This window comes from Miniopterus natalensis, chromosome 18 (genome assembly GCF_054644295.1).
Source record: "Miniopterus natalensis isolate mMinNat1 chromosome 18, mMinNat1.hap1, whole genome shotgun sequence".
Lineage (NCBI taxonomy): Eukaryota > Metazoa > Chordata > Mammalia > Chiroptera > Miniopteridae > Miniopterus > Miniopterus natalensis.
The window spans coordinates 39,529,399-39,551,604 of record NC_142098.1 but is presented as its reverse complement, the minus strand read 5'-3'; the positions used below and the strand labels follow the sequence as shown (position 1 = coordinate 39,551,604).

Here is a 22,206-nt window from a genome sequence, read left to right as displayed (position 1 = left end):
AGAGGGGGAGAGGGGGAGGGGGAGAGAGGGGGAGAGGGGGGAGGGGGAGAGGGGGAGGGGGAGAGAGGGGGAGGGGGGGAGGGGGAGAGAGGGGGAGGGGGAGGGGGGAGAGAGGGGGAGAGGGGGAGAGGGGAGAGGGGGAGGGGAGAGAGGGGGGAGAGGGGGAGAGAGGGGGAGAGAGGGGGGAGAGAGGGGGAGAGAGGGGAGAGGGGGAGGGGGAGAGGGGGAAAGGGGGGAGGGGGAGAGGGGGAGAGGGGGAGGGGGAGGGAGGGGGAGAGGGGGAGGGGGAGGGAGGGGGAGAGGGGGAGGGGGAGAGAGGGGGAGGGGGAGGGGGAGAGAGGGGGAGAGGGGGAGAGGGGGAAGGGAGAGAGGGAGGGGGGGGGAGGGGGGGAGGGGGGAGGGGGGGAGGGGGGAGGGGGGGGAGATGGCAGGGACGGTAGAGAAAGGGATTCTGCACAGACCGGTAGTGATGATGATGGTGGTGTGCCCATGCTGCTCAGCCTCTGCACCTAAAGTCTAAAGGGAGTGAAAACACAAGCTCCCGGCGGTGTGGCTCCGTTGGTTAGAGTGTCACCCGGGGCACCAGAAGGTCATGGGTTCGACTCAGGACATGTACCTAGGTTGCAGTTTTTATCCATGGTCAGGAGGCAACCGATTGATGTTTCTCCCTCACATCGATGTTTCTCTCTCTCCCTCTCTTTCATCCATCTATCTATCTAAAATCAATAAAAAGAAAAACATAAGTTTGTAAAATTGTCAAGCCACACTTTGCAAGGACTATGTCCCAGGGCTGGCCCCATGCAGCGTTAGGGAAGCCACCTTCTGGTGCTGTTTTATATCCCTGACTGATTAAATGAACACTTCATCTAGCCTGACCGTGCCTGGTTCTCACTTGATTTCAACACCTTCCCCCCCCCCCCCCCCAGAAAGGCACAGAATTGTCTCAGGACCTCAGAGAGGCCACAACTGAGACTGATAAGTGTCATGCACGGGGTGTGGCTCAAAAAAATGGTGTGCCCTCCACCCGGTGTCCTTGCCAGTGGGGTGGTGGATCCTGGCTGGAAGCCGAGGTCAGGGAGTGGCCGGGTTTTGCTGGTGGGAGTATTTTGCACATGCATTCCTCACGCAGGGAAGGATCTAATTGTTGGCTACAGAGAGGCTGGCTGTGGGTTACCTTTTATTCGCAATCGTTACAATAATGATGGCAGCTGCCATTTACGGAGTGGCAGACACCTGGCTGCATTCATCTCTCCAGGTCCTGACAGCTCTCAGCAAGGAGGCTGCCACCCGGTCGGGGGGCTGAGGGGCAGCGAGGTTGGGGGGCTTTGGCTGCATTTCTGCAGCTGGCACAGGGCAGAGCCGGGTTGTGAACCAAGAGAGTAGGAGTCCTGAGCCTGTGCCTGAAACCACAGCGCGCTGGAGCCAACACAAGCACATTGGGGGGCCCAGCGGGGGGGGGGGGGATAGTGGTGGAAGTTATGGGGAGAGAGGAAGGGAGGGGAAGAGAACTGGGGGGGGGGGGGGGACTGAGAGCATTAAAGCCAGAGAGACTAGAAGTCATTTAAAGGCAAACTCAGGGAGGGGGGGGGGAGAGAGAGAGAGAGGCTGAAACAGAACCACAGAGAAAGGTTCTGAAGGGCTTAGGAGATGGAAAGGGGGACTGAGAAAGCAAGGGGAGGGGGAGAGTGGGGAAGGATTCCTGTGGTGAGAGTTTTGAGGGGCAGTCCAGGATGGACCCTTAATCTCACTCTCCCCTCACTTGCAGGCCCTGGCCTGGGTCCCCCATGGGCAGTGTTCGTCCTGTTTACTGAAGAGCTGCCCGTGCCGGCGACCGGCTGGTTCGAATCTGCGCCGGCTCCCTGCTCTGACACGGGGCTGCCTCACGGGACTGCCCTGAGCATGAAAGGCCGGGAGGCCCTGAAAGGCAAGGAAGGGCCCAGGGCCGGGCAGCTGCCTCTGAGATTATTAGGAGCCTTAGGAGAGAGTCCACTGAGCTCCATGGGCAGCCCCTGGGAGCTTGTTGGAAGAGCGCATTCTTGGCTCCTTCTCGGACCAGCTGAGTCGGGAGCTGCATTTTAACAAGATGCGCGGGTGTTTCGTGCATCAACTTTCCATTTGGAGATGCGCCCCCGGGAAGGAGGGAATTTTAAACGCCAGGCGCCCGAATCCGCCGTTTGCTCTCGGGCGCCACCTCGAGGCCCGAGGGGGAACTGCCCTGGGAAAGCCGTGGGCGGGGCGTGACGCGCGGGCTGCCCCGCCTTGTCCCCCGGCTGGCCTTGGGCAAGTTCCTAGACGTTCTGCCCGTGGAAGGGTCACATGCCTTCCCCGTGATGCGCAGATGACAGTTCCACCTCGTGCACAGTCCCTGCCCCAGAGTTGGTGCTGAGAAATGTTCTACCACTTTCAGGAGCCTGGGCACAATTTAGAGGGCGGATTAGATTGTGTCCCCCAAAAATGTAGGTGGAGGTCCTAATCCCCGGGGCCTGAGAATGTGACCATATTTGGAAATAGGGTCATTGCAGATGTCGTTAGTTACAAGGAGGTCCTACTGGAGCAGGGTAGAGCCTGAAATCAATATGATTGGTGTTTTTATAAGAAGAGGGGAGACCATGGGAAGGCAGATGCTCAGGGAAACAGCCGTGTGAAGACGGGGGCAGAGATCAGAGTGGTGCCTCTGCAAACTGAAGGATGCCAGGGACTGACAGCCACCACCAGAAGCTGGGAGAGGAAAGGAAAGAGTCTCAGAGGGGGGAGAGAGAGGGAGGGAGGGAGGGACGGAGGGAGGGAGGGAGAGAAACATTGATGTGAGAGAGACACATAGAGACACATAGATCGGTTGGCTCCCGAGCACACCCCGACTGGAGCCTGGGATCGAACCTGCAACCCAGGTACTTGCTCTTAACCAGGAATCCAACCACAGCCCTTCTGTGTGCAGGCCAAGCTCTAACCACTGAGCCGCACCAGCCAGGGCTAAATGTCTGTTGTTTTTAAGCCACCCACCCATCAGACTGACTAAACAACTTTTTCTAAATTCCCAGACTCCAAAAGGTAGCAGAGATGTAGGACCATTGGCACCCCCACACGGCACCAATGGGGGCATATCATGGTGCAGCCACTTTGGAAAAAGGTTTGGCGGTTTCTTACAGCACCGAGCAGAAGCTACTCTATGCCCAGCGAGCCCGCTTGTAGGTGTTTCTCCAAGAGAAGCAGAGGCCCGTGTTCACCCACACTTTCACACACAGGTCCCTGCAGCTTTATCAGCAGTAGCCCCAGGTGTCCGTCAATAGGAGAAAGGATATACCCTGTGGGGTGTTCAAATGATGGATGTTCCTCAGCAGTTAAAAGAAACAAACTGTGCCCTGGCCAGTGTGGCTCAGTTGGTTGAGCATTGCCCTGAGCACTGAGAGGTCGCCGGTTCGATTCCCGGTCAGGGCACATGCCTAGGTTTCGGCTCCATCCCCCGTAGGGGGCATGCAGGGGGCAGCCGATGGATGTTTGTCTCCACAGGGGTGTGCTGTCTCAGAGGGTAAGGGAGCCTTCCTTTTCACAGCTGCGTAGTATTCCATGGTGTAAACGGCTTTTTTAACATTACTGTCTATTAGATGTCTGTGAAGTGGAAAGAATAATAGTACAACTTCATGGGGTTGTTTCAAGGATAATGAAATATAATATCCAACAAAGCTTTGGATTTGGACTTGGGTTTCAGAAAAATTATCAAGAAATCACTCTACCCAAACACCAGTCCAGGGCAGTAGACAAAGAAGAGTGAAATTATTCAACTTCACAATTCGGCATTTGTGCTGAGTTTTTATAGCTTTTTACTACAATGCACCTTAAGAAATAAGCCAGAGAAAGCTTCAGGGCTGTGTCATTTACCTCTGCTGATAACAATTAAGAGAGTCATCATTAGTTTTCACACTTAGTCATTGTTTCAGGACTTAAGCAATTGACTAAGTGATGTTTCACAAACTTTGTAAACAACTCAAGCATCAGGGAGTCTTTTTTAACATTTTATTTTTAATTGTGGTTAAAAAAAAAGCTTATAACATAAAATTTACCACTCTACCCATTTTTTTAAATGTACAGTTCAATGGTGTTAAGTACATTTATGTTGTTGTGCAACAGAATTTCTTCATCTTGCAAAACTAAAACTGTGTACATGTCAAACAGTAAACCCCCATTCCCGCCCAGCCGGTGTGGCTCACTGGTTGAGCGTCAACCTAGGATCCAGGCGATCACGGTTCAATTCTGGATCAGGGCACATGCCCGGGGTGCGGGCTCAGTCCCCAGGGGGCGGCGTGCAGGAGGCAGCTGATCAATGATTCTCATCGTTGATGTTTCTCTCTCTCTCCCTCTTCCTTCCTCTCTCTGAAATCAATAAAAACATTAAGTTAAATTAAATTAATCAGGGTTCCCCTTCCCTCACCCCCCTGGCAACCATCATTCTACTTACTGTGCCTATGAATTTGACTAGTTTTGTTTTGTTGACTCTATTTATTTTTTAAAATATGTTTTTATTGATTTCAGAGAGAGAGAGAGAAACATTGACCGATCTGCCTCCTGCATGACCCCTACTGGGGATCGAGCCCAAAACCCAGGCATGTGCCCTGACCAGGAGTCAAACCTCCTGGTCCACAGAAGGATCCTCAACCAACTGAGCCACACCGGCCAGGGCAAATTTGACTATTTTAAATACCACATAATAGGTGGAATCATACAGTATTTGTCTTTTTGTGACCCTGTTATTTCACTTTGCATAATGTCCTCAAGGTTCATCCATGTCATAGCGTGAGACAGAACTTCCTTCCTCTCCATGGCTGAAGAATGGCCCACTGTGCCGGTCCCCATCCCCGCATCCCCGCATCCCCGCATCCCTTGGGTCGTCCCCACCTTTTGGCTGTTGTAACTGATGCCGCTATGGACCCAGGAATGCAAATCATCTTTTCCACATCCCGCTTTCCATTCTGAATATATATCCGTACAGGAGACCAAGGGGTCCTGAATTATATGAAAGGAAAGTAAGCCGTCAGTTTTCATTGGTATTAAGCGTGGTCTCTTTTTCTCTCTGTTAGTGACCCTGGAGCCAGGCTGCCTGGGTTCAAGTCCCAGCTCTACCATTTAGCCGCCCTGTGCCTTTGGACAAGTTACTTCGCTTCTCCGCCCTCGGTCTCCCCATCTGTAAGTAGAATTATTAACAAAACCTATGTCCTTCAGGCTTTTGTGAGTGATAAGAGTAAGTAAATGACTTTTTTTTTAATGCTTAGAGAAAAAATAAACAATTGATACATGTGACAACTTGATCTCAGGGCGTTATGCTGACTGGAAACCCCCTCATCTGGAAGGGCTGGTGCAGTGTGACCCCACCTCCGTAACAGGCTCAGAGCAGCAGGTTACAGCAGCTGCGGAACAAACCGGCGGCTGTCAGGGCTCGAGGCCACGCCAAGGGTGTGGGCTTTCTGATTATTACAGAATAACACATGGGAATTTCTTTGTGGTGATTAAATAGCTCTGTGTTCTAACTGTGGGGATGGTTGAGATGGAGAGAGGGAGAGAGAGAGAGAAGGAGAGGGAGGGAGAGGGAAGAAGAGAGAAATGGTGAAATTAAAATAAGATCATTAACTTGAATTCACAGCGTTGTAACAGCCGTTGCCTAGTTTGGACCATGCACTGTCGTTGCTATGGCTGAAAGATGCTATCGCTGAGAGAAACTGGCTGAGGGCTATATGAGCAACTTCTTGTGAGCCTGGAACTATTTCAAAATAAAACGTTAAAATAAAATAAAAAAAACACGTGTCTGGCCCATCAGAAGTGCTCAAAAAGCCATTCGCTTCACCACCCTCCACCTTCCTGTGCGCATTTTTCATTCGATCTTATTTGCCCTATTTTCGATGTTCTTTTTCTGGCTGGCTCTAATCGCCACAAAATGAGTAACAGGGCCCCTGGGGGGGTTGCCTCCCACTGAGTTCTCCAGGCCACAAGACTTCCCAGAAGCAAGCTTCGCAGCAGTAAACATAATTATGAATCACCTGCCATTTTCACGCCAGCCATTGTTTCAGAACGTGTGTCATTCTCTAAACAGCGTTTCACAAACCTGGAAACTAGCCAGACATTGCAGGCCTTTCATGCTGAGAACAGGAGAAGGGACTTTAAGGAATTAACCCAGTGTTCTGAACAGCAGGAGGCACATTACTTCTCGAGGGGCCCAGCCTGGCAGCTGAAGGCGGGAGGAGCGTAAGAATGCACCTTTGCACTCACTCTTTTTGTGCAACAAAACCCTTGACCAGGACCTCAGAAACATATTCTAGTTGTGGGTTTGCCTAGCTGGTTCGGCTCAGTGGTTAGAGTGTCAGCCTGTGGACTTAAATGTCTCGGGTTCAATTCCAACCAAGAGCAGGTACCTTGGTTGCAGACCAGGGCCCGGGTGTGTACGAGAGGCAACCAACTGATGTGTCTCTCTCACATCGATGTTTCTCTCTCCCTCCCTTTCCCTTCCTCTCCCTGAGATCAATAAAGATTTTTTTTTTTAAAGGGGGGTGGGGTGGGCAGGACAAAAGGGGTCACAATGGAGCTTTGTCACTCTATACCTTTTTTTTATAAACATATTCTATTTTTGTACCATGTGGAAATAATGCCCATTCAAAAAAATTAAATAAAGGCCCTGGCCGGGTAGCTCAGTTGGTTAGAGCATGGTCCTGATGCACCAAGGTTGTGGGTTCAGTCCCTAGTCAGGGCACACACAAGGAGCAACCAATGAATATATGAATGAGTAGAACAACAAATCCATGTTTCTCTCTCCCTTCCTTTCTCTCTCTTTCTAAAATCGATAAACAAAAACTTTAAAAAAATTTTTTAACTAGAAATGCTGAGATGCACAGACTCTTCTGCAAGTCTTGCTGGGTTCAAACTTGTCTCTTTCTTGCTGTGTGGCCTTGGAAACGACTCTTAGCTTCTCTGTGCCTCATTTTTTCATCTGTAATGTGGGAGTGACAATAGTCTCTATTTCATAAGATGTTGTTGAAGAGGTTAAGAAAGTTGACATTTGCAAGGAATGTAGAATAGTCCTTGGAACAAAATAAGACCTCTGTGTGATGATGATGGTCATGTATGCCTACTGCTGTGGTTGCTACTTGGGACCTGCTTTCCCTCTGATCTCTTCATGTCCAAGTCTGTGTCCGTGTTTCCACTTTTTTTCTACACTGGGGTCAGGAACTCTTCTGCCTCCTGGGCCAGGCAGGTCATGTAAAAGAGGAAAGCAAACTGGGTGTGGGCCACAGGAAATCACAGAATGCTCCCAGGGCGGTGGCCATTTGGAGCTTGCTCACGGTGGACTATGGCCACCTGGGAATGCAGGCGTGCTGTTGACCGATATCTGATGTTATAGCCTTTTCAAGAGAAGCTTGAACTCTCCTGATCTTTCAGTGCTGGTGCCTGATATTTTTAATGCTGAGAAAAGAGAGCCCCAAAATAAACCCATGCAGATGAGGTCAGCTGATCATTGACAAGGGCGCCAAGGATGCCCAAGGAGGAAAAAGAGTTTTTTCAACAAATGATGTTAGGAAAACTGGATGCCCACATGCAAAATAATGAAATTGGACATTTATCTTACACCATACAGAAAAATCAACTCAAAATAGATTGAAGACTTAAACAGAAGACCTGAAATATTAAAACTCCTAGAAGAAAACATAGAGGGGAAGCTTTGTGACATTGGTCTTGGCAATGATTTCTTGGATATGACACTAAAAGCAACTCAATAGGAAAAAAATAATAACCTGATATAAAAATGGGCAAAAGACTTGAACAGACATTTCTCTAAATAAGATATAGAAATGGTGACCAGGTATATGAAAAGATGCTCAATATCACTAACAAGGAAATGAAAACCAAAACCACAGTGAGATATCAGCTCACACCTGTTAGGATGGCTATTACCAAAAAGAATAAAACATAACAAGTGTTGGTGGGGATGTGGAAAAGTTGAGACCCTTGTTCACTGTTGGTGAGAATGCAAAATGGGGCAACCACTGTGGAAAACAGTACAGAGGTTCCTCAAAAAATTAAAAATAGAGCCACCATCTGATCCAGCAACCCCACTTCTGGGTATTTATCCAAAAGAATTGAAACCAGCATCTCCAAGAGACATTATTTCTATAAACATGTTCACTGCAGCATTACTCACAATAACTAAGGTATGGAAACACCCAAGTGCCCATTGGTGGATAAATGGAGAAAGAATATTCATACCGTGGAATATTATGCAGCCTTCAAAAGGAAGGAAATCCTGCCATAAGTGACAACATGGGTGAATCCTGAGGACATGCTGAGTGAAATAAGTCAGTCCCAGAAGGACAAATGCTGCATTGTTCCACTTCTATGAAGTATATAAAATACTCAAACACATGGAACCGGAGAGTAAATGTTGTTTGTCGGGGGTAAATGGAGCATTGCTCTTCACCAGGTATAAACAAGAGACCTGCTGTAGAGCATAGTGCTGATGATTTACCATCCTGTATTGCACATTTAAAAATATGGTGAGCCCGGCGGGAGTGGCTCAGTTGGTTGAGTGTCATCCTGTGCACCAAAGGGCTGCCAGTTTGACTCTTAATCAAAGCACATGCCCAGGTTTCAGGTTCAATCCCCAGTTGGGGCAAGCTCATTGATGTTTCTCTCTCTCTTTTTCTCTCCCTTCTCCTCTCTCTCTAAAATAACAATAAAAACATATTTTAAATATATATATCAAATAAACACTTGTTGCTTTTCATCTTGGCTTTTTAGTTTTAGTGTAACAAGCAGCAGAAACGATAAGGCTATTGTGCACTTGATGCCCAAGGTGAAGAGCATGAGACTCCTTGCTGAATGTATCTTTCTGTTGTTGTTAATCCTCACTGACGGATATTTTTCCCATTGATTTTTAGAGTGGAAGGGATGGAGGGAGCAGGAGAGAGAAACATCGATGTGAGAGAGACATGGATCGGTTGCCTCCCACAGGTGCCCCAACCGGATATCAAACACACAACCTAGGTATGTGCCCTGACCGGGCAACGAATCCATGACCTTCCGATGCACCAGACAATGCTCCAATCAACTGCGCCGCGCCGGCCAGGCAAAGGGCATTCTGGGTAGAAGAAACAGCTAGTGCAAATGTCCTGAGGTGGGAACCCATTTCACAAATCTAAGAAGCAGCAAGTAGATGACTGGGGCAGGCACGAGAGATGGGGAAAGGGTGTGAGATGAGGTGACAGCCGGAACAAAGGGGGACCAGCTGTGTTGGGGCCTTTGTGTCATGGTGAAGATTCTAGCTTCTACTCGAGGGTCATCAGAAGTTTTTCAGAACAAGTCTCCAGGTCTTTCCTATAGCTGTGGTCTGTTGCACAGCAGCCCAGGCAAGGATCTTCTGTTTCTAGAGCAATTTTACAGATCAGAGACCTGCTTGGCACCAAGGTAAGCAGGAAAAATAAAATTTTAAAAACCACTCCCGCTGGCCTCCTGCCACGACCAGCTTACAAAGCACTTCTGGCAGTTTCCACTTAAGACCACTTAATACCCCTTAAGCTTTTTTTGTTTTCTCAGCCTTTGATCCCTAATTCCTCCAAATCAGCCCTGTCCAATCAAAATATAACGGGAGCCTCATATGTGATTTTAAATTTTCTAGTAGCCACGTTAAAACAAAAAAAGGAAAAAGGCACAAGTGAAATTTTCGTTTAAATTTTAGTAAGTATATCTTATTTTACCCAATACAGCTAAATGATGCTCACTGCAACATGGAATCAATATACAAATTGTAATAAGGTAGTTTACTTATTTTTAATCCTTACTCCAGGATACGCTCTTTATTGTTATTTTTTTAAATCCTCACCAGAGGATATGTTTTTCTTTTATTTGAGAGAGAGAGGAAGGGGGGGGAGAGATGGGTGATGATAGATGACAGATATATAGATAGATGATAGATAGATGATAGATATAGATAGATAGGCGGGCAGATCGGTAGGTAGGTGATAGAGGAGCTGAGAGAGAACCAAGAAAGAAAGGGGGCCAGGGCCTCCTGGCTGGGCCCCGCTCCTCGCTCTCAGTCCCCTGACTGGCCTGGCAGCAGGGCAGCCTGGGAGCGCCGAGCTGGAAGCTTGCAACACCGGACCCAAGGAATGTGTCCCTGGGGGGCAAACCAGCCCAGCTGGGGGTGCTTATAAGCCTTAGGGGCGCCTGCAGCAGCTCAGCCCGGGCAGGATCCGGCCAGGCGGGCACCCTGTGTGCCCACCCACCGCCCCTAAGGGCCGCGCAGTCTCGTGACGGGCTCTCCCCGCAGCTCCAGTCACGGTGATGCTCGGCCCCCGGAGCTCGCGTGTCCGTGTCTCCTCCCCACCTGGGACCTCCCCACTCGCTTTCTAGTTAGGAGTGTCCCTCCAGTTCTCTGTGAGGACGTGGGGAGCTCGGGGAGCCGCTCAGAAGTAGACTGTGCTTCAGGGGGAGTCACCCGTTGCTGGAAATCCGTACCTGCTTCCTGGGTCGTCGATCCTCGGGCCCCCCAGGGACCCACGTCCCCGGACAGTATGACGGTGTTTTCTGTGGGAGCCGGTTTGTTGCTGGTGAGACTGCGGAGGAGGCCGAGCTGGGGAAGGCGAGACCCCAGCGCCACCGAGGGCCACACTGCCCCCTTGAGCTTCTGGCGGTGTCACCCCTGCCTTTGCCACCCTGCGCGAGCAGCCCGGGAGCCTGGCACGCGGCGTGTGTGCGTGTGTGTGATGCATATGTGGGTCTGGGGTGCGTGTGAAGGACACGAAGCTGAAACCGTCCTCCTGACAGGTAACCCTACTACCTCCTGCACCCTGATTTTAAGCTCCTGAGTCCTAACATCCCCCGAGGAACCGGGCCCTGCTGGTAAAAGCTGTGCACAGTGACCCCGCCCCCAGGAGGCCTCGTCCTGCCCCGCCTTGACCACGCCCCTCTGTCCCGAGAGCCCGCCCAGGAGCTCTGGCCCCGCCCCCAAGCCTGGCCACGCCCCTGCACCAAAACCGCGCCTCCAGAAAGCCCTGGGCCCGCCCTCCAGCCCTGACTCCGCCCCCAGAGCCCCTGGCCTCCAATGGGAGCAGCCTAGTGTTAAACAGCGAGGACAGCACCGCGCACTCAGCCCCGGCAGGCGGCGCTGTTCCAGGAGGACCAGCCGAGCTGCGGGGCGTCCAGGCGCGACCGCAGCGGTGGTGTCAGTGCGCAGGGTTTCTACGCTTGAGCGCGGGGCGGGCGGGAACCCGGACCGGTCCTGGGCCCCGCGGGTCCGGGAGGTAACGTTAGCTGAGGGCCCTAGAGGGAGGCGGGAGCTGTGGCTTTGAAAAGTCCTGGGCTGAAATCTCAGCTCGGCTGCCAAATTGCTAGTGAATTAAGGCCAGTTCTTGTTCCTGATTATTGATTGTGCATGAGGACTTGAGACCATGGTTGAATAGCTCTTAGCTCGGTGCTCGGCGACGGGGATGGGGTTGGGTTGAGGGCGAGAAGGAAGGTAACAGTTTCTTTCTCACATCTCCCCCCTCTCTCTCTCCCTCTCTCTCCCTCTCTCCCTCTCTCCCTCTCCCTCTCCCTCTCTCGCCGTCTCTAAAAACCAAAAAAGCATTTCACGCCAGAGGGAGCCTGTGAGCACACCAGTCAGACCCTGTCCTGCTTAGGCTCAGCCCTGCCCACAGCTCCTGGGTCCCTCAGCGCCCAGCGCACAGCGTGACATCTTGGCTCCTTGGGGAGTCGGTTCAGACACACAAGATGTTGGGCAGAAGCCCCAGGCCCACGCACCAGAGGTGGTCTGGATACCAGAATACCAGACCAGGCTGGAAACCGTACAGAAGGGGTTCCTCACCTCTCCCTCTGACCCGGGAGTCTAAGTCCCCATTCCCTTCCAGTAACTGTCTCCTGGGGGTTCTAGATAAGACTTCTTCTGGCAGGAGTATCTCAAAGGACCTCAAATGCCTGGCTGAGGGTGGAGACCTGTGCAGGGTCAGTGAGGAGTCACCGCAGAGGGGCTGTGGGCAGGGGAGGGGCGTAGCAGCCCTGAGCCTAGCAGCCCTCTGAGGCCACCTGGTGATGGTTGGAGGGAATAGCCTGGAAGGCTGGGAGGTCAGGGAGGAGGCTGGGGTGAGGCCATAGGACACCTGACCTGTGGCCAGGCCAAGGGGACAGAGAGGAGAGGAGGCAGAGAGAGGCAGGGGCAGGAGGGACCGGGGCTGGGGACCTTTGGGCTGTAGGGAGGAGGGCAGGGTGGGGCAGGACAGGGGTCGCTGCATGACTAGGTGGACAGTGGAGCTGTCCCTAGGATGGGAGATATGGAAAGAGGAAACTTTAGGAAAGAGAGAAATGAGTTAGGACAGGACGAGTGAGACCAGGTGGCTGCCCTTGGCAGGAGTTCAGGGTCAGATGGAGGAGGCCTGCGTGGTTGGTGGTTGAAAGACTTCAGAGAGGAGGAGGTTCAGGGTACAGGGCGGGACTCAGGCTGTGGTTAAGTTGAAGGACATATGGGGAGATGCCCATGAGGACACCAGCCACCCAGGTCTGACTCGCCAGATGGGAGGGAGGAGGAGCGCGAACATCACCGCGTTGGGGGCGGAGCAGGGCACCCTCCCAGTAAGCCGGCCAGGGAAATCTGGGTGTGAGCCTCAGCTGCGTATGGGGGTTAGATGCCACCTGTCTCCCATATTACCTGTGGGGAAATCAAGGACCAGGGACCCCTAGACATTGGCCACTGATCTCCTGAACAGCCAGCCCCCATCTTGCAGCCACTTCCTGTAAAGGGATGGCCTTCCAGACATGGGGAGGGACCATGCTTATAAGAGGTCCCATCCTTCACTGGGTGACCTGAGGTCAGTCCCTCCTGCTCTCTACAACTCCTCTTTAGTTGAACCAGCCAGGAGAGACTCTAGACAATTGCTCAGGCCCCTCTAAGTTTCTGAGGCACTGTAAAACAGCTTCAAATTCCCAAAGCTGTGGGTCATCTTAGTGATGATCTCCAGCCTCCCAAAAGGAGAATCCAGAGATTTCAAGACTTAAAACCCAGAATCAAGACTGCAGAATTCAGAATAAAGACTCCAGTCTCCCTGTCGCTAAATTCATACTCCAGAGTCGAGAATCTAGGAATCTGGGAATCATGGCAACCAGGCCCATGTCCAGCCCCTTAAATATACCATGCATATTTGAAACCCCAGGCTTCACACTCCAAAGTTAAGCCATGAAATCTCAGAATCTAGACCTAGACTCTAGGATCCAGGCTCCAAAATTCAAAATACAAAATCTACCGTTCGTACTCCAGATTCCAGTCTTCACACAGCAGATGTGAAGGTTTCTGACCTCAAGTCTTAGATTTCAAGTGCCAGACTCCATACTTCTTGTTTGAATACTAAGTTTAAAGGTCCAGGATCTAGAACCCAAGTCCGAGATTTGTCATTCAAAGGCCAGACTCCAGAATCCAGATTCCAGACCCAAACTCCAAAACACAGACTACTCCAAAATTCACACTCTAGACTTCCAGTCATGAATCTCTAACTCTAGACCTCAAAATTCAGAATCCAGAACTTGAAAACCAGAATCAAAGATCCACAACCAGAAATCTGGATCCAGAATCCAGAACCAGAGACCCAGATCCAGAATCCATGATCCAGAACCCAGAATTGAGAGATCTAGACTTCAAGATCCAGAATCAGGGATCTGGATCCAAAATCCAAGATCCAGAATTGGAGATCTAGATCCAGAACCCAGCATCAGAAATCACAGATCCAGAATTGGGGGGTTCAGAATTGGGGGTCCAGAATTGGGACTCCAGATCCAGGTCTAGAATTCAAGATCCAGAACCCTACTTCCAAGCACAAGAAATATGACTCTAGAATCCAGTTTCTACTCTCTAGGCCCCAATTCCAGATTACAGGCTCCAGAATCCAGGTTCTGTATTTTGATCTCCAATTTTCAACTCTTGCCCTCCTGCCTCCTCCCCCTTGAGGAGCTGTCCCTGGCTGAAAATCCCTCCTGTAGACTCAGATAAAAGTTTCAGACTAATAAATGTTTATTAGGCCTCATCACCCACCCTACCAGCCACCTAGGCGTCCAGCCTGTAAAGCTGACTCTCAGCCGCTTCCCACCCCACCCCACCCACTCCCCAACCCGGGTGGGGCTGCAAGCTTATAAATTCAGGCATTTAGGTGCCCGCTCCCCTTCTCCTGGCATCCAAGCTGCTCCAGATGCTGCTGGAGAATCTGGAAGGGGTAAGATCTTTGGGACAAGAGTGGGGGGAATGAGGGGAGACACAGTCTGCCCTGAGGGAGACACATGAACCACCCTGAGGGAGTTGAGTGTCAAGGGCACCTGGGTAGGTCCATGTGTCCTTTACTGGGGCTCCAAGTTGAACCTGAACCAAGAAAATGTCCTGGAGATGCAAGAAGGAGCTGTGGGGGGTGCGGAAATGCGGGGGGGGGGGGGGATGGAATGAGTCTGGAGGATGTCCCTTGAAAGAACTGTACCCAAGCCAAGAACAGGGTCAGAAGTTAACACGGGTTCAACTCAGCTCAGCACAACTCCCTGAGGTGTGTCATGTGCCAGGCCCCAGGCTGGGCAGTGCAGGAGATGCAGAGAGAGCCCAGCCCGAGCATTCCTGGGGATCCATGCTGGGTTAAAGGCAGAACAGGCACCATGGGGCACAGAAGAGATGCTTGTTTGGTACCAAGGCCTCTCAGAAGTGCGGGCTGAGCCTCAGAGGGAAATATGAATTTGGAGGAGGAATTTGGAAGGTTGTGGGGCAGTGCTGGGGACCCCCTTAGGGAGTTCTCAGTCTGGTGGGGGAGGCAGGTCAGAAAAGGCCTCAAAGAGGCAGTGGCCCTTGAAGGGAATGGCATACCTGGAAGGAGAAACGGCCAGAGCAAAGGCACTGAGGCATGAAATTACAGGAAGGAAAATGGAAGAATCAGCTGTGTCTAGGAGGTTGTGTCATAAGAGGCCCAGCCAGAGAGGCTGGGAGGGGAGAAGCCACTCATGTCTTGGAAAGTGAGGCTGGGGGGCTGGGACTTTATCCTGGGGGCACTAAGATTCATGCAGGAGTGAGCAGAAGTGGATGTGGCCAACTGCAGGTGTAGAAAGACCCTGTGGGGTCATGTAGGCTGGGAACATGAATAGAGGGACAGACTAGGGCAGGAGGGTGCAGAGAACCCAAGAAGCTGGATAGGACTCTGGAGAGAGAATGTATCCTGAGCCAGGGCCTTGGAGATGGAGAAAGATCTAGGAGCAGGTACAGTGGTCTGACAGGCTATGGGGGCACCTGGGAGTCTAACCAGGAGCCTGGAGGAATGGCAGACCCTCTGGAGATGGGAAACCCAGGAGGAAGAGCAGGCTGGGGTGGGGATGGAGAACGAGGGTGGTGAGAAGCAGATCCTTAAGCAGCAGGAATGATAAGTTTGTGCCTGGAGGGGTCCAGGTGGGGGCAAGAGGGTCCAGCCTCACCAGGTTCACTCTCTCCCCTCCCAGACTTCAGCAGAGCCCTGGTCCCTCCTCCACAATGTGGCTTCTCCTCTTCTCCCTCCTGCTGACATCTGCAGGTGAGGTGGGCCCAGGTCAGGTTGTGCTCTGTGGGAGTGGGGTACCCCCTAACTGCAATCTGCTGGCCCCTCCCTCACCCAGAGACCATCTCACGATTCCTCCCTCACCCTGCCCCGCCTCAGCCACCTACCCACCTGCCCATATCTTTGAGTCCTCACTCCACTGCGACAGCTGTCAGGGCTGCTGTGGAGTCCCCAGGCCATGTGGGGCCTCTCACTGCCCATGACAACAGGCACAGCCCTGGGGTGGCACCGGACTGAGTTTGAGTTCTGGGGTTGCCCCTTTCTTGCTGTGTGACCTTGAGGAAATCACTTCACCTCTCTAGGCCCAGCCACTTCCTAGCTACTTAATGTCTCTGTTATTGGTCCCCCCAACTGTCCCACAAAGAGAACAGGTGTGGGAGGCACTGGAAGGTGCCTGGCCCCGGGGAGTGCCCTGTAAGGCTGTGCTAGCTTTGCTGAGAGCCCAGTACATGCCAGGCATGGCGCTCAGCACCAGGGAGGCTCATCTGACCCAGGAAACATCACTGCGCAGCCCTGGGCTACTGGCCTCATTTAACAGAGGAGGGGGCTGTGACTCAGAGAGGGGCAGCCACTAGATCAAGGTGACCCTAGGTGGCAGGAGAAGTCCAAACCACATTCATCCACCACCCTTGAAGAAATGTACTGTAACCTGATGCCTCTACCCTGGAGGAGTGGAGGGCTGACTTTCATTAACTCCCACACACATGACCCTCTCGCCCCTGGGGGGCCCCTCCAACCTCCCCTCACCCCGCTGCCAGCATCCCCTTGGGCTCTGTCCGTGCTCTCTCCTCCTGCCTCCTGCCCGCCTGCTGCACCCAGCTGGGGCCTCCGCCCTCCTCCAGCTTAGACTGGCCAGGCCCGGCCTCGGTGCCCAGCTGTTCTGCCAGCACCCTCTGCCCTTCTCCAAAGGATGACCCCACCCTTCCCTTGTTAAGCCCCTTGCCCACCCCATCAAGATCTCCCTGCTATTGGCCCAGTTCCCAACCCTACCAGGCAGAGTGTGGGCATTTGGTCTTGGCTGGGAAATCCTGCCCTAGTGTGGGCATAACTGTGTGTCTGACTGTGACCTTGAGGGGACTCATGTTGCCCAGTATAGAGGGCCGTGGTCCTGTGACCTTGAAACATCCCTGTTGATGACTTTGTGTATGGTACTCTTGGCAGGCAGGGGGAATGCAAGGCCCTGTGTGTCCTGCATGTGTGAACCAGGTACCCATGAGTGGCCTTGAGCACCAAGTGACTGACTTGGGGGCTGATCTAGAATGGATAAATATGTCCCGTCCTGGTTGCCTGTGTCTCCAGCTATATGTCCTTGACCTTGAATGCCCAGACCTGTGTCCAGATGCCCTGTCTAGATGATCTAGTGGGTCCACAGCCCTTTGAGTCTCCACAGAGTGGCTTGGGGATGAGTCACAGTTTTTGCCTGGACTGTCTTCATCTGGGTCTGGTCATACATCTGACTTACTTTGGCTCAATGTGTGTCCACAACCTGAACCTCCACACATTATGTCTGTATAAATAAATCTATGAGTCCTTTAAAATAACTAATATCTATTAAGCAGTCACAATATGTGAGGCATCTCATACACACACACACATGCTCCCATTTAACCCTTACAACAATCCCATCTTACAGACAAGGAAATAGAGGGGTGGGGTGGGGGTTTACTCTATCACTCCAAATTTAACCATGATACTATAGGCCCATGTCTGTGAACAAGTTTTGGGGGCCTGAGTACATGTCATTTTCTCTCCACATGTACCATTATTAAGGACCCCACCTTGCATGCCCAGGCCCCATGTGCAAGTGTGAGCACCTGTGACCTGTTGTGTGCACACCCACCCCGTGTCTTCTATTTGCAACCCAGTGCCTGTGAACATGTGTGTTTGCGCTCGCACACACGCTCACGTCTTCACTGTCCCTATTCCTACGCACATACAGACCCCGGTGCCGTGATTCCTGAGGCTGCAACTCATGTATGTGCAAGTGCATTTCAGCTTCCAGTGCTGTCCACATCGATTCCCATGTGTGGGAGACCCGTTGCACCCATTCACTTGCCCATGACCTTGCATGGTCCCGTCTGTGTCCTTGTATATGTGACACGCTGCAGTTGGCTGAGATGTCCACGCTCCGGAGCCAAGACTGTGTGTCTTACGTATTGAGTGACCACATCCATTTGATGCCTGTGACAGCTCAGTGACCTTGAATGGTTGGTTCCAAGTGGCCATCTGCCCAGACCATATCCATTGTCCTTGTCTCCACTCCCAAAGACAGAGGACTTCTTGCACTCTGGTCCCTTCCCTCTCCTCTCTCTCCCAGGGTCCTGTGGCAAATGGATAGGGGCCAGGGACATATATCTGGTCACAGTTCTGGAGAAAATCAGCAAAAACTGTAAAAGCTAGAGAGAAGGCGGTGCTGAAAAATCAGTAAGAAGTCAAGGGAGGCACAGGTGAAACATACATAGTGAGAGCAGTGTGCAAGGGAAAGGACTCTGACCTCAGACCCCCCTCTGTCTCCTCTCCCAGCAGCCCAGGACAACAATGGCAAGGTGCTGAAAGGTGAGGAGTGTGTGCCCCACTCCCAGCCTTGGCAAGTGGCTCTCTTCGATCGTGGACGCTTCAACTGTGGGGCTTCCCTCGTCTCCCCATACTGGGTGCTGTCCGCAGCCCACTGCCAAACCCGGTATGAGGGCAGGGCTCCAGGGCCTGAGGGGGCGTGCTGGTGAGGGTCTAGGGACCTGAGAATCTTGGACTCAGAGGAAGAGAGCTGGAGCCTGAGGATCGGGTTCCAGTGTGGGCATGACTATGGTCCCTAGGGGACGGGGGGCTTTGGGGCTTGGAGGGGAGGGTAGTGGGGTATCTAGATTCCCAAAGGGTCAGGCGACCCCTTCGATTTTTCCCTCCACTCCTCCTTCCACTTGCGCGTAATCACCGGTCCGCGCAGAAACATGAGAGTGCGCCTGGGCGAGCACAACCTGCACAAGCACGACCGCACGGAGCAGCTGCGGACCGTGTCCCGCATCATCCCACACCCCGGCTACGTGGCGCGCACCCATCACCACGACCTCATGTTGCTGCGCCTAACCCGGCCCGCGCGCCTCTCCGCCCACGTGCGCCCAGTGTCGCTCCCCATGCGCTGCCCCCAACCCGGCGAGCCCTGCGTGGTGTCCGGCTGGGGACTGGTGTCCGGCTATGACCGGGGGGCCACAGGCATCCCAGAGGCAGAAGGTGCGTGAAATGAAGGAGCTGGCTACCCGGCCCCTAGGGGCCCTGGCCTCCAGGGCTCTTGGGTGGAGGGAGCAGGGCCTGAAAATGTATGTATTTACCCTAAGTTCACTGTCCTTCCCAGTGTATCTCCCAGACACACTGCATTGTGCCAACATCAGCATTATCTCGTCCACGTCTTGTAACAAGGACTACCCAGGACACCTGATGAACACCATGGTGTGTGCGGGTGTGGAAGGCGGAGGCACGGACTCCTGTGAGGTCAGAGCCAAGAGGGGGCCATGCCCTGAGGAGAGAGGGAGGGGCACAGGTCTGAGAGTTGGGGCAGGGTCGGGTTTTGCTTGCTTTGGGCCAGGGAAGAGACTAGGAATAGGTCTGGGATGGAGAAAGAAGAGCAGTTAGAATGGGGGTGAGGCTGGAGTTAGCTTCAGTGGTGGGTTTGGGTTGGGCAATGTGGCGGCCCATTAGGGATGCCATGGGTTGGAGTTGAGAATGGAGATGGGTTTGTTTGACTTCAAATGGGAAATGCGTCAAGGTTGATTTGGGGATGGGGTAAATTTTAGTTAGGATGCAAAGACATGACAATGGATGTGGGTCTTGTTTGGTTTGCAATGGAGAAGACGTAGAGGTTGGGTTGGGGTGGGGTTGGACATGGGTTGGCTGAGTTATGTTGAGTTGGGGTTGGGTTCAACTGGGTTGTATTGAGTTGAGATGGGGTGGGGTGGGATTTTGATTGAGATTGTGAATGGTGGTCAGGATGGGGATGGGAACACTGCATCCGAAGCTTCTCATTCAAGCTTTCCCTTCTCCCTGCAGGGTGACTCCGGGGGACCCCTGGTCTGTGGAGGTGTCTTGCAGGGCATTGTGTCCTGGGGTGATGTTCCTTGCAACACTACCACCAAGCCTGGTGTCTACACCAAAGTGTGCAGCTACTTGGAGTGGATCAGGGACACCATGAAGAGGAACTGACTATTTTAGTCTTCCCCCTGTGTCTCTGGCTGAGCAATCCTATGACTGCTCCATCCTGACGTGGGACAGAATTGAGTCAGCCCCCAAAGACCCCATTTGTCCAAGGCCCAGATGTTAGCCAAGGGCTAGTGCTGTTTGAGGTCAGAGCTGGTGCTCAAGTTCATCTGTTTAACTCCAAGATAACAGCACTGATGCAAGTTTCTCTGTAAACATTTCTGTGACTTTCTTCTTGGGGTAAAGGGAAATGGGGACCAGAGACTGGGCTGGGAACCCAGACCCAATGAGCACTATTCCTTTCTGCCCACTGCCCTGATCCCTAGGACAGGAGAAATAGCCCAAAGCAGGGCCCTGTTCACTCAACACATGGGATCAACTGTGTGACCTTGAGCGAAAGACTCAACCTCACTCTGCTCAGTTTCCCCATCTGTGAAACAGGGACCCTCATATTGCTTACCTCATAGGGTTCATATGAAGAAATTCATATGAACTGATTCAAACAGGGCCTGGCTCTGGGAAAATATCTCTGGAGTCCAGTAAAAGGACCCAGCACACACTAGATTATCAAGAATGGCTTCATTTTCCCCCCCAAGGTTTAGTTCTGGGCTTCCTGGTAGCCATGGCAAAAAGGCAAATACTCTCCTTTCCTTAGGCAGGTTCCTGACTAAAGCAGAGGCTGGGACCCTGTGAGCTGCTTTGATTTTACTAAAGAGCCAAGAGAACATGTCAGAAGCCTACGGGTTTGCCATGGAGGCTGCAGGAATCTAGTTTTTTATTCTCTTCAGAGATCCCCAAAACGTGATTTTCAAGGTCATTGAATTTTGAAGTACATAAATCTTGTCCCTGAGACCTATATATTCTATTGGGAGGGAATAGATTGGAATTTGTGGAGAGGATGCTCTTGACCTTGGAAGGCAGGTAGGCCGGGATTCCTGAGACTTTGGAGGAAATGACTGAGCATCCAGACCTGGGAGCGAGGAGTTGGAGAGGGGTAATGGAGTCCCAACATTGCTTGGAGGAACAATGGATTTTGAAATGCTAGGGAACATATTCGAGGAGACTACTGAAACTTCACTTTCTGGATCTGGGGGGCTCTAGAATTGAAATGGGTACCCCAAGATTTTATTATGAGAGGAACAATCGATTCGGGGACCTCAGTCATTCTGAAAGCCAAAGCTTATATTTCAGGGGGATCTGGAAGCCGAGAAGCTGGCGTCTTGACTCTGAGCAGTGCGAAGAGAAGGGAATTAGAGCCCCACTGTGGGCATTTGAGGGTACACTGGGTCTTGGGGTATGCGGCCTTACTTGGGATATGGGGCTTTATATTGGAGGGTCAGTGATTCCTCCACCCTCCTACTTCTGTTCCCACTCACTCCCCCTCCTACCCTTGTTACCAGCAAGATGAGGAGACCCTGGCTCATGTCATCTTGAAGATTGCAGTCGAGACGAAGTGCAGCAAAGCAAGCAGAATGTATTGGCCGCAGCAAATCACACGCAGATGGGACATTTATTAAAGCTGGGGACAGTGAAACCAGGAGGGGCTTAGCATAGAGGAAGCAACAGGAGAGCCGAGGCTGGACTGCTTCGGTTCCCTGGGAAGTCAGAGCAAAGGGGGCCTTGGAGACAGGTTCAGGGGGTTAGCTCGGGACGCACTGCCGCTGCCCATTGCTCCCCTGGTTGCAAGTCTTCTGGGGGGTCCCTTAGAGTTTAAGAGATGCCTGCCTGTGCGGGAAGAGGAGGAGGTGTGGGTGTGCTCCCCAGAGAGAGAGCCCGAGCGCTGGGTCCCGTCAGAGGGCTCTTATTCCTCTCGTGCAGGTGGGCATCTTAGGGGAGGTCTCAGGGGAGGGTTTCAGCAGAATATCCACGGGCTTTCCAGCGCGCTCTTTCAGGGCCCTGGCTCCACAGGTCGGCCAGCCCCAGGTCAGGGGTCACTAGCCACTGCAGCTGGTCCTGAGGCAGTCAAGGCATCACTTGTGTGGTTTTGCTGCTTTTCTGGGCCTGGAGCTGAAACACAACTGAGGCCTAGATGTTGTCCCCGGGGAGGAAAGTTTACGCTGGGGACAAGGCAGACACCCTGTGCTTTCCACCCTGGTGACCTTCGATACCTGGCCCATCGTCTTTGTTCTGCTCTTGCCTGTCTGGCTGCCTATCACATCCTCACTGGCTCTGGCCGCAAGAGCAAGGCCTGGAGCCCGGCCCTGCCCCGACCGGCCCCCACCCAAGGACGGCTTCCAGGGCAGGAGCGAGGCCTGCGAGCAGCAGGTGCTCATTCTCCCGTCCCTGCCACAGCTCAGGGCGGGAGGGGTGCCCACCCTGGCAGCAGGGCAGAGCCCTGGCCAGCCTGGGGCACCAGCAGGGCAGGGGCGGGGCCCAGGGCTTTAAAGGCTCCTGGGGGAGGCCCTCCTAGCTCACCACCTGCCTGCCCCTGGACACCTCTGCTACC

The 22,206-nt window shown here is 52.6% G+C and overlaps 1 protein-coding gene across 2 annotated transcripts; it reads left to right on the top strand.

The window, feature by feature from the left end:
* The first annotated feature begins 15,511 nt into the window (after window positions 1-15,511).
* On the top strand, window positions 15,512-19,936 carry KLK15 (kallikrein related peptidase 15). 2 transcript variants are annotated; one of them, XM_016205978.2, is made up of 5 exons: window positions 15,512-15,551; window positions 18,102-18,255; window positions 18,517-18,800; window positions 18,922-19,058; window positions 19,614-19,936. In XM_016205978.2, the coding sequence occupies exons 1-5, from the start codon at window positions 15,512-15,514 to the stop codon at window positions 19,764-19,766; spliced, it is 768 nt and encodes a 255-aa protein (XP_016061464.1). In that variant the 3' UTR covers window positions 19,767-19,936. The 2 variants fall into 2 exon arrangements, with proteins under 2 accessions (XP_016061464.1, XP_016061463.1); XM_016205977.2 differs by having other exon boundaries at window positions 18,099-18,255.
* Window positions 19,937-22,206: the final 2,270 nt, after the last annotated feature.

What these genes read in the sequence shown, in the direction of transcription:
- KLK15 (XM_016205977.2), top strand. Translation starts at nt 15,512, where the DNA reads ATGTGGCTTCTCCTCTTCTCCCTCCTGCTGACATCTGCAG. An exon ending in CCTCCTGCTGACATCTGCAG is followed by an intron (nt 15,552 to 18,098) that starts GTGAGGTGGGCC and finishes CTCCTCTCCCAG; the next exon opens with CAGCCCAGGACAACAATGGC. An exon ending in AGGCATCCCAGAGGCAGAAG is followed by an intron (nt 18,801 to 18,921) that starts GTGCGTGAAATG and finishes TGTCCTTCCCAG; the next exon opens with TGTATCTCCCAGACACACTG.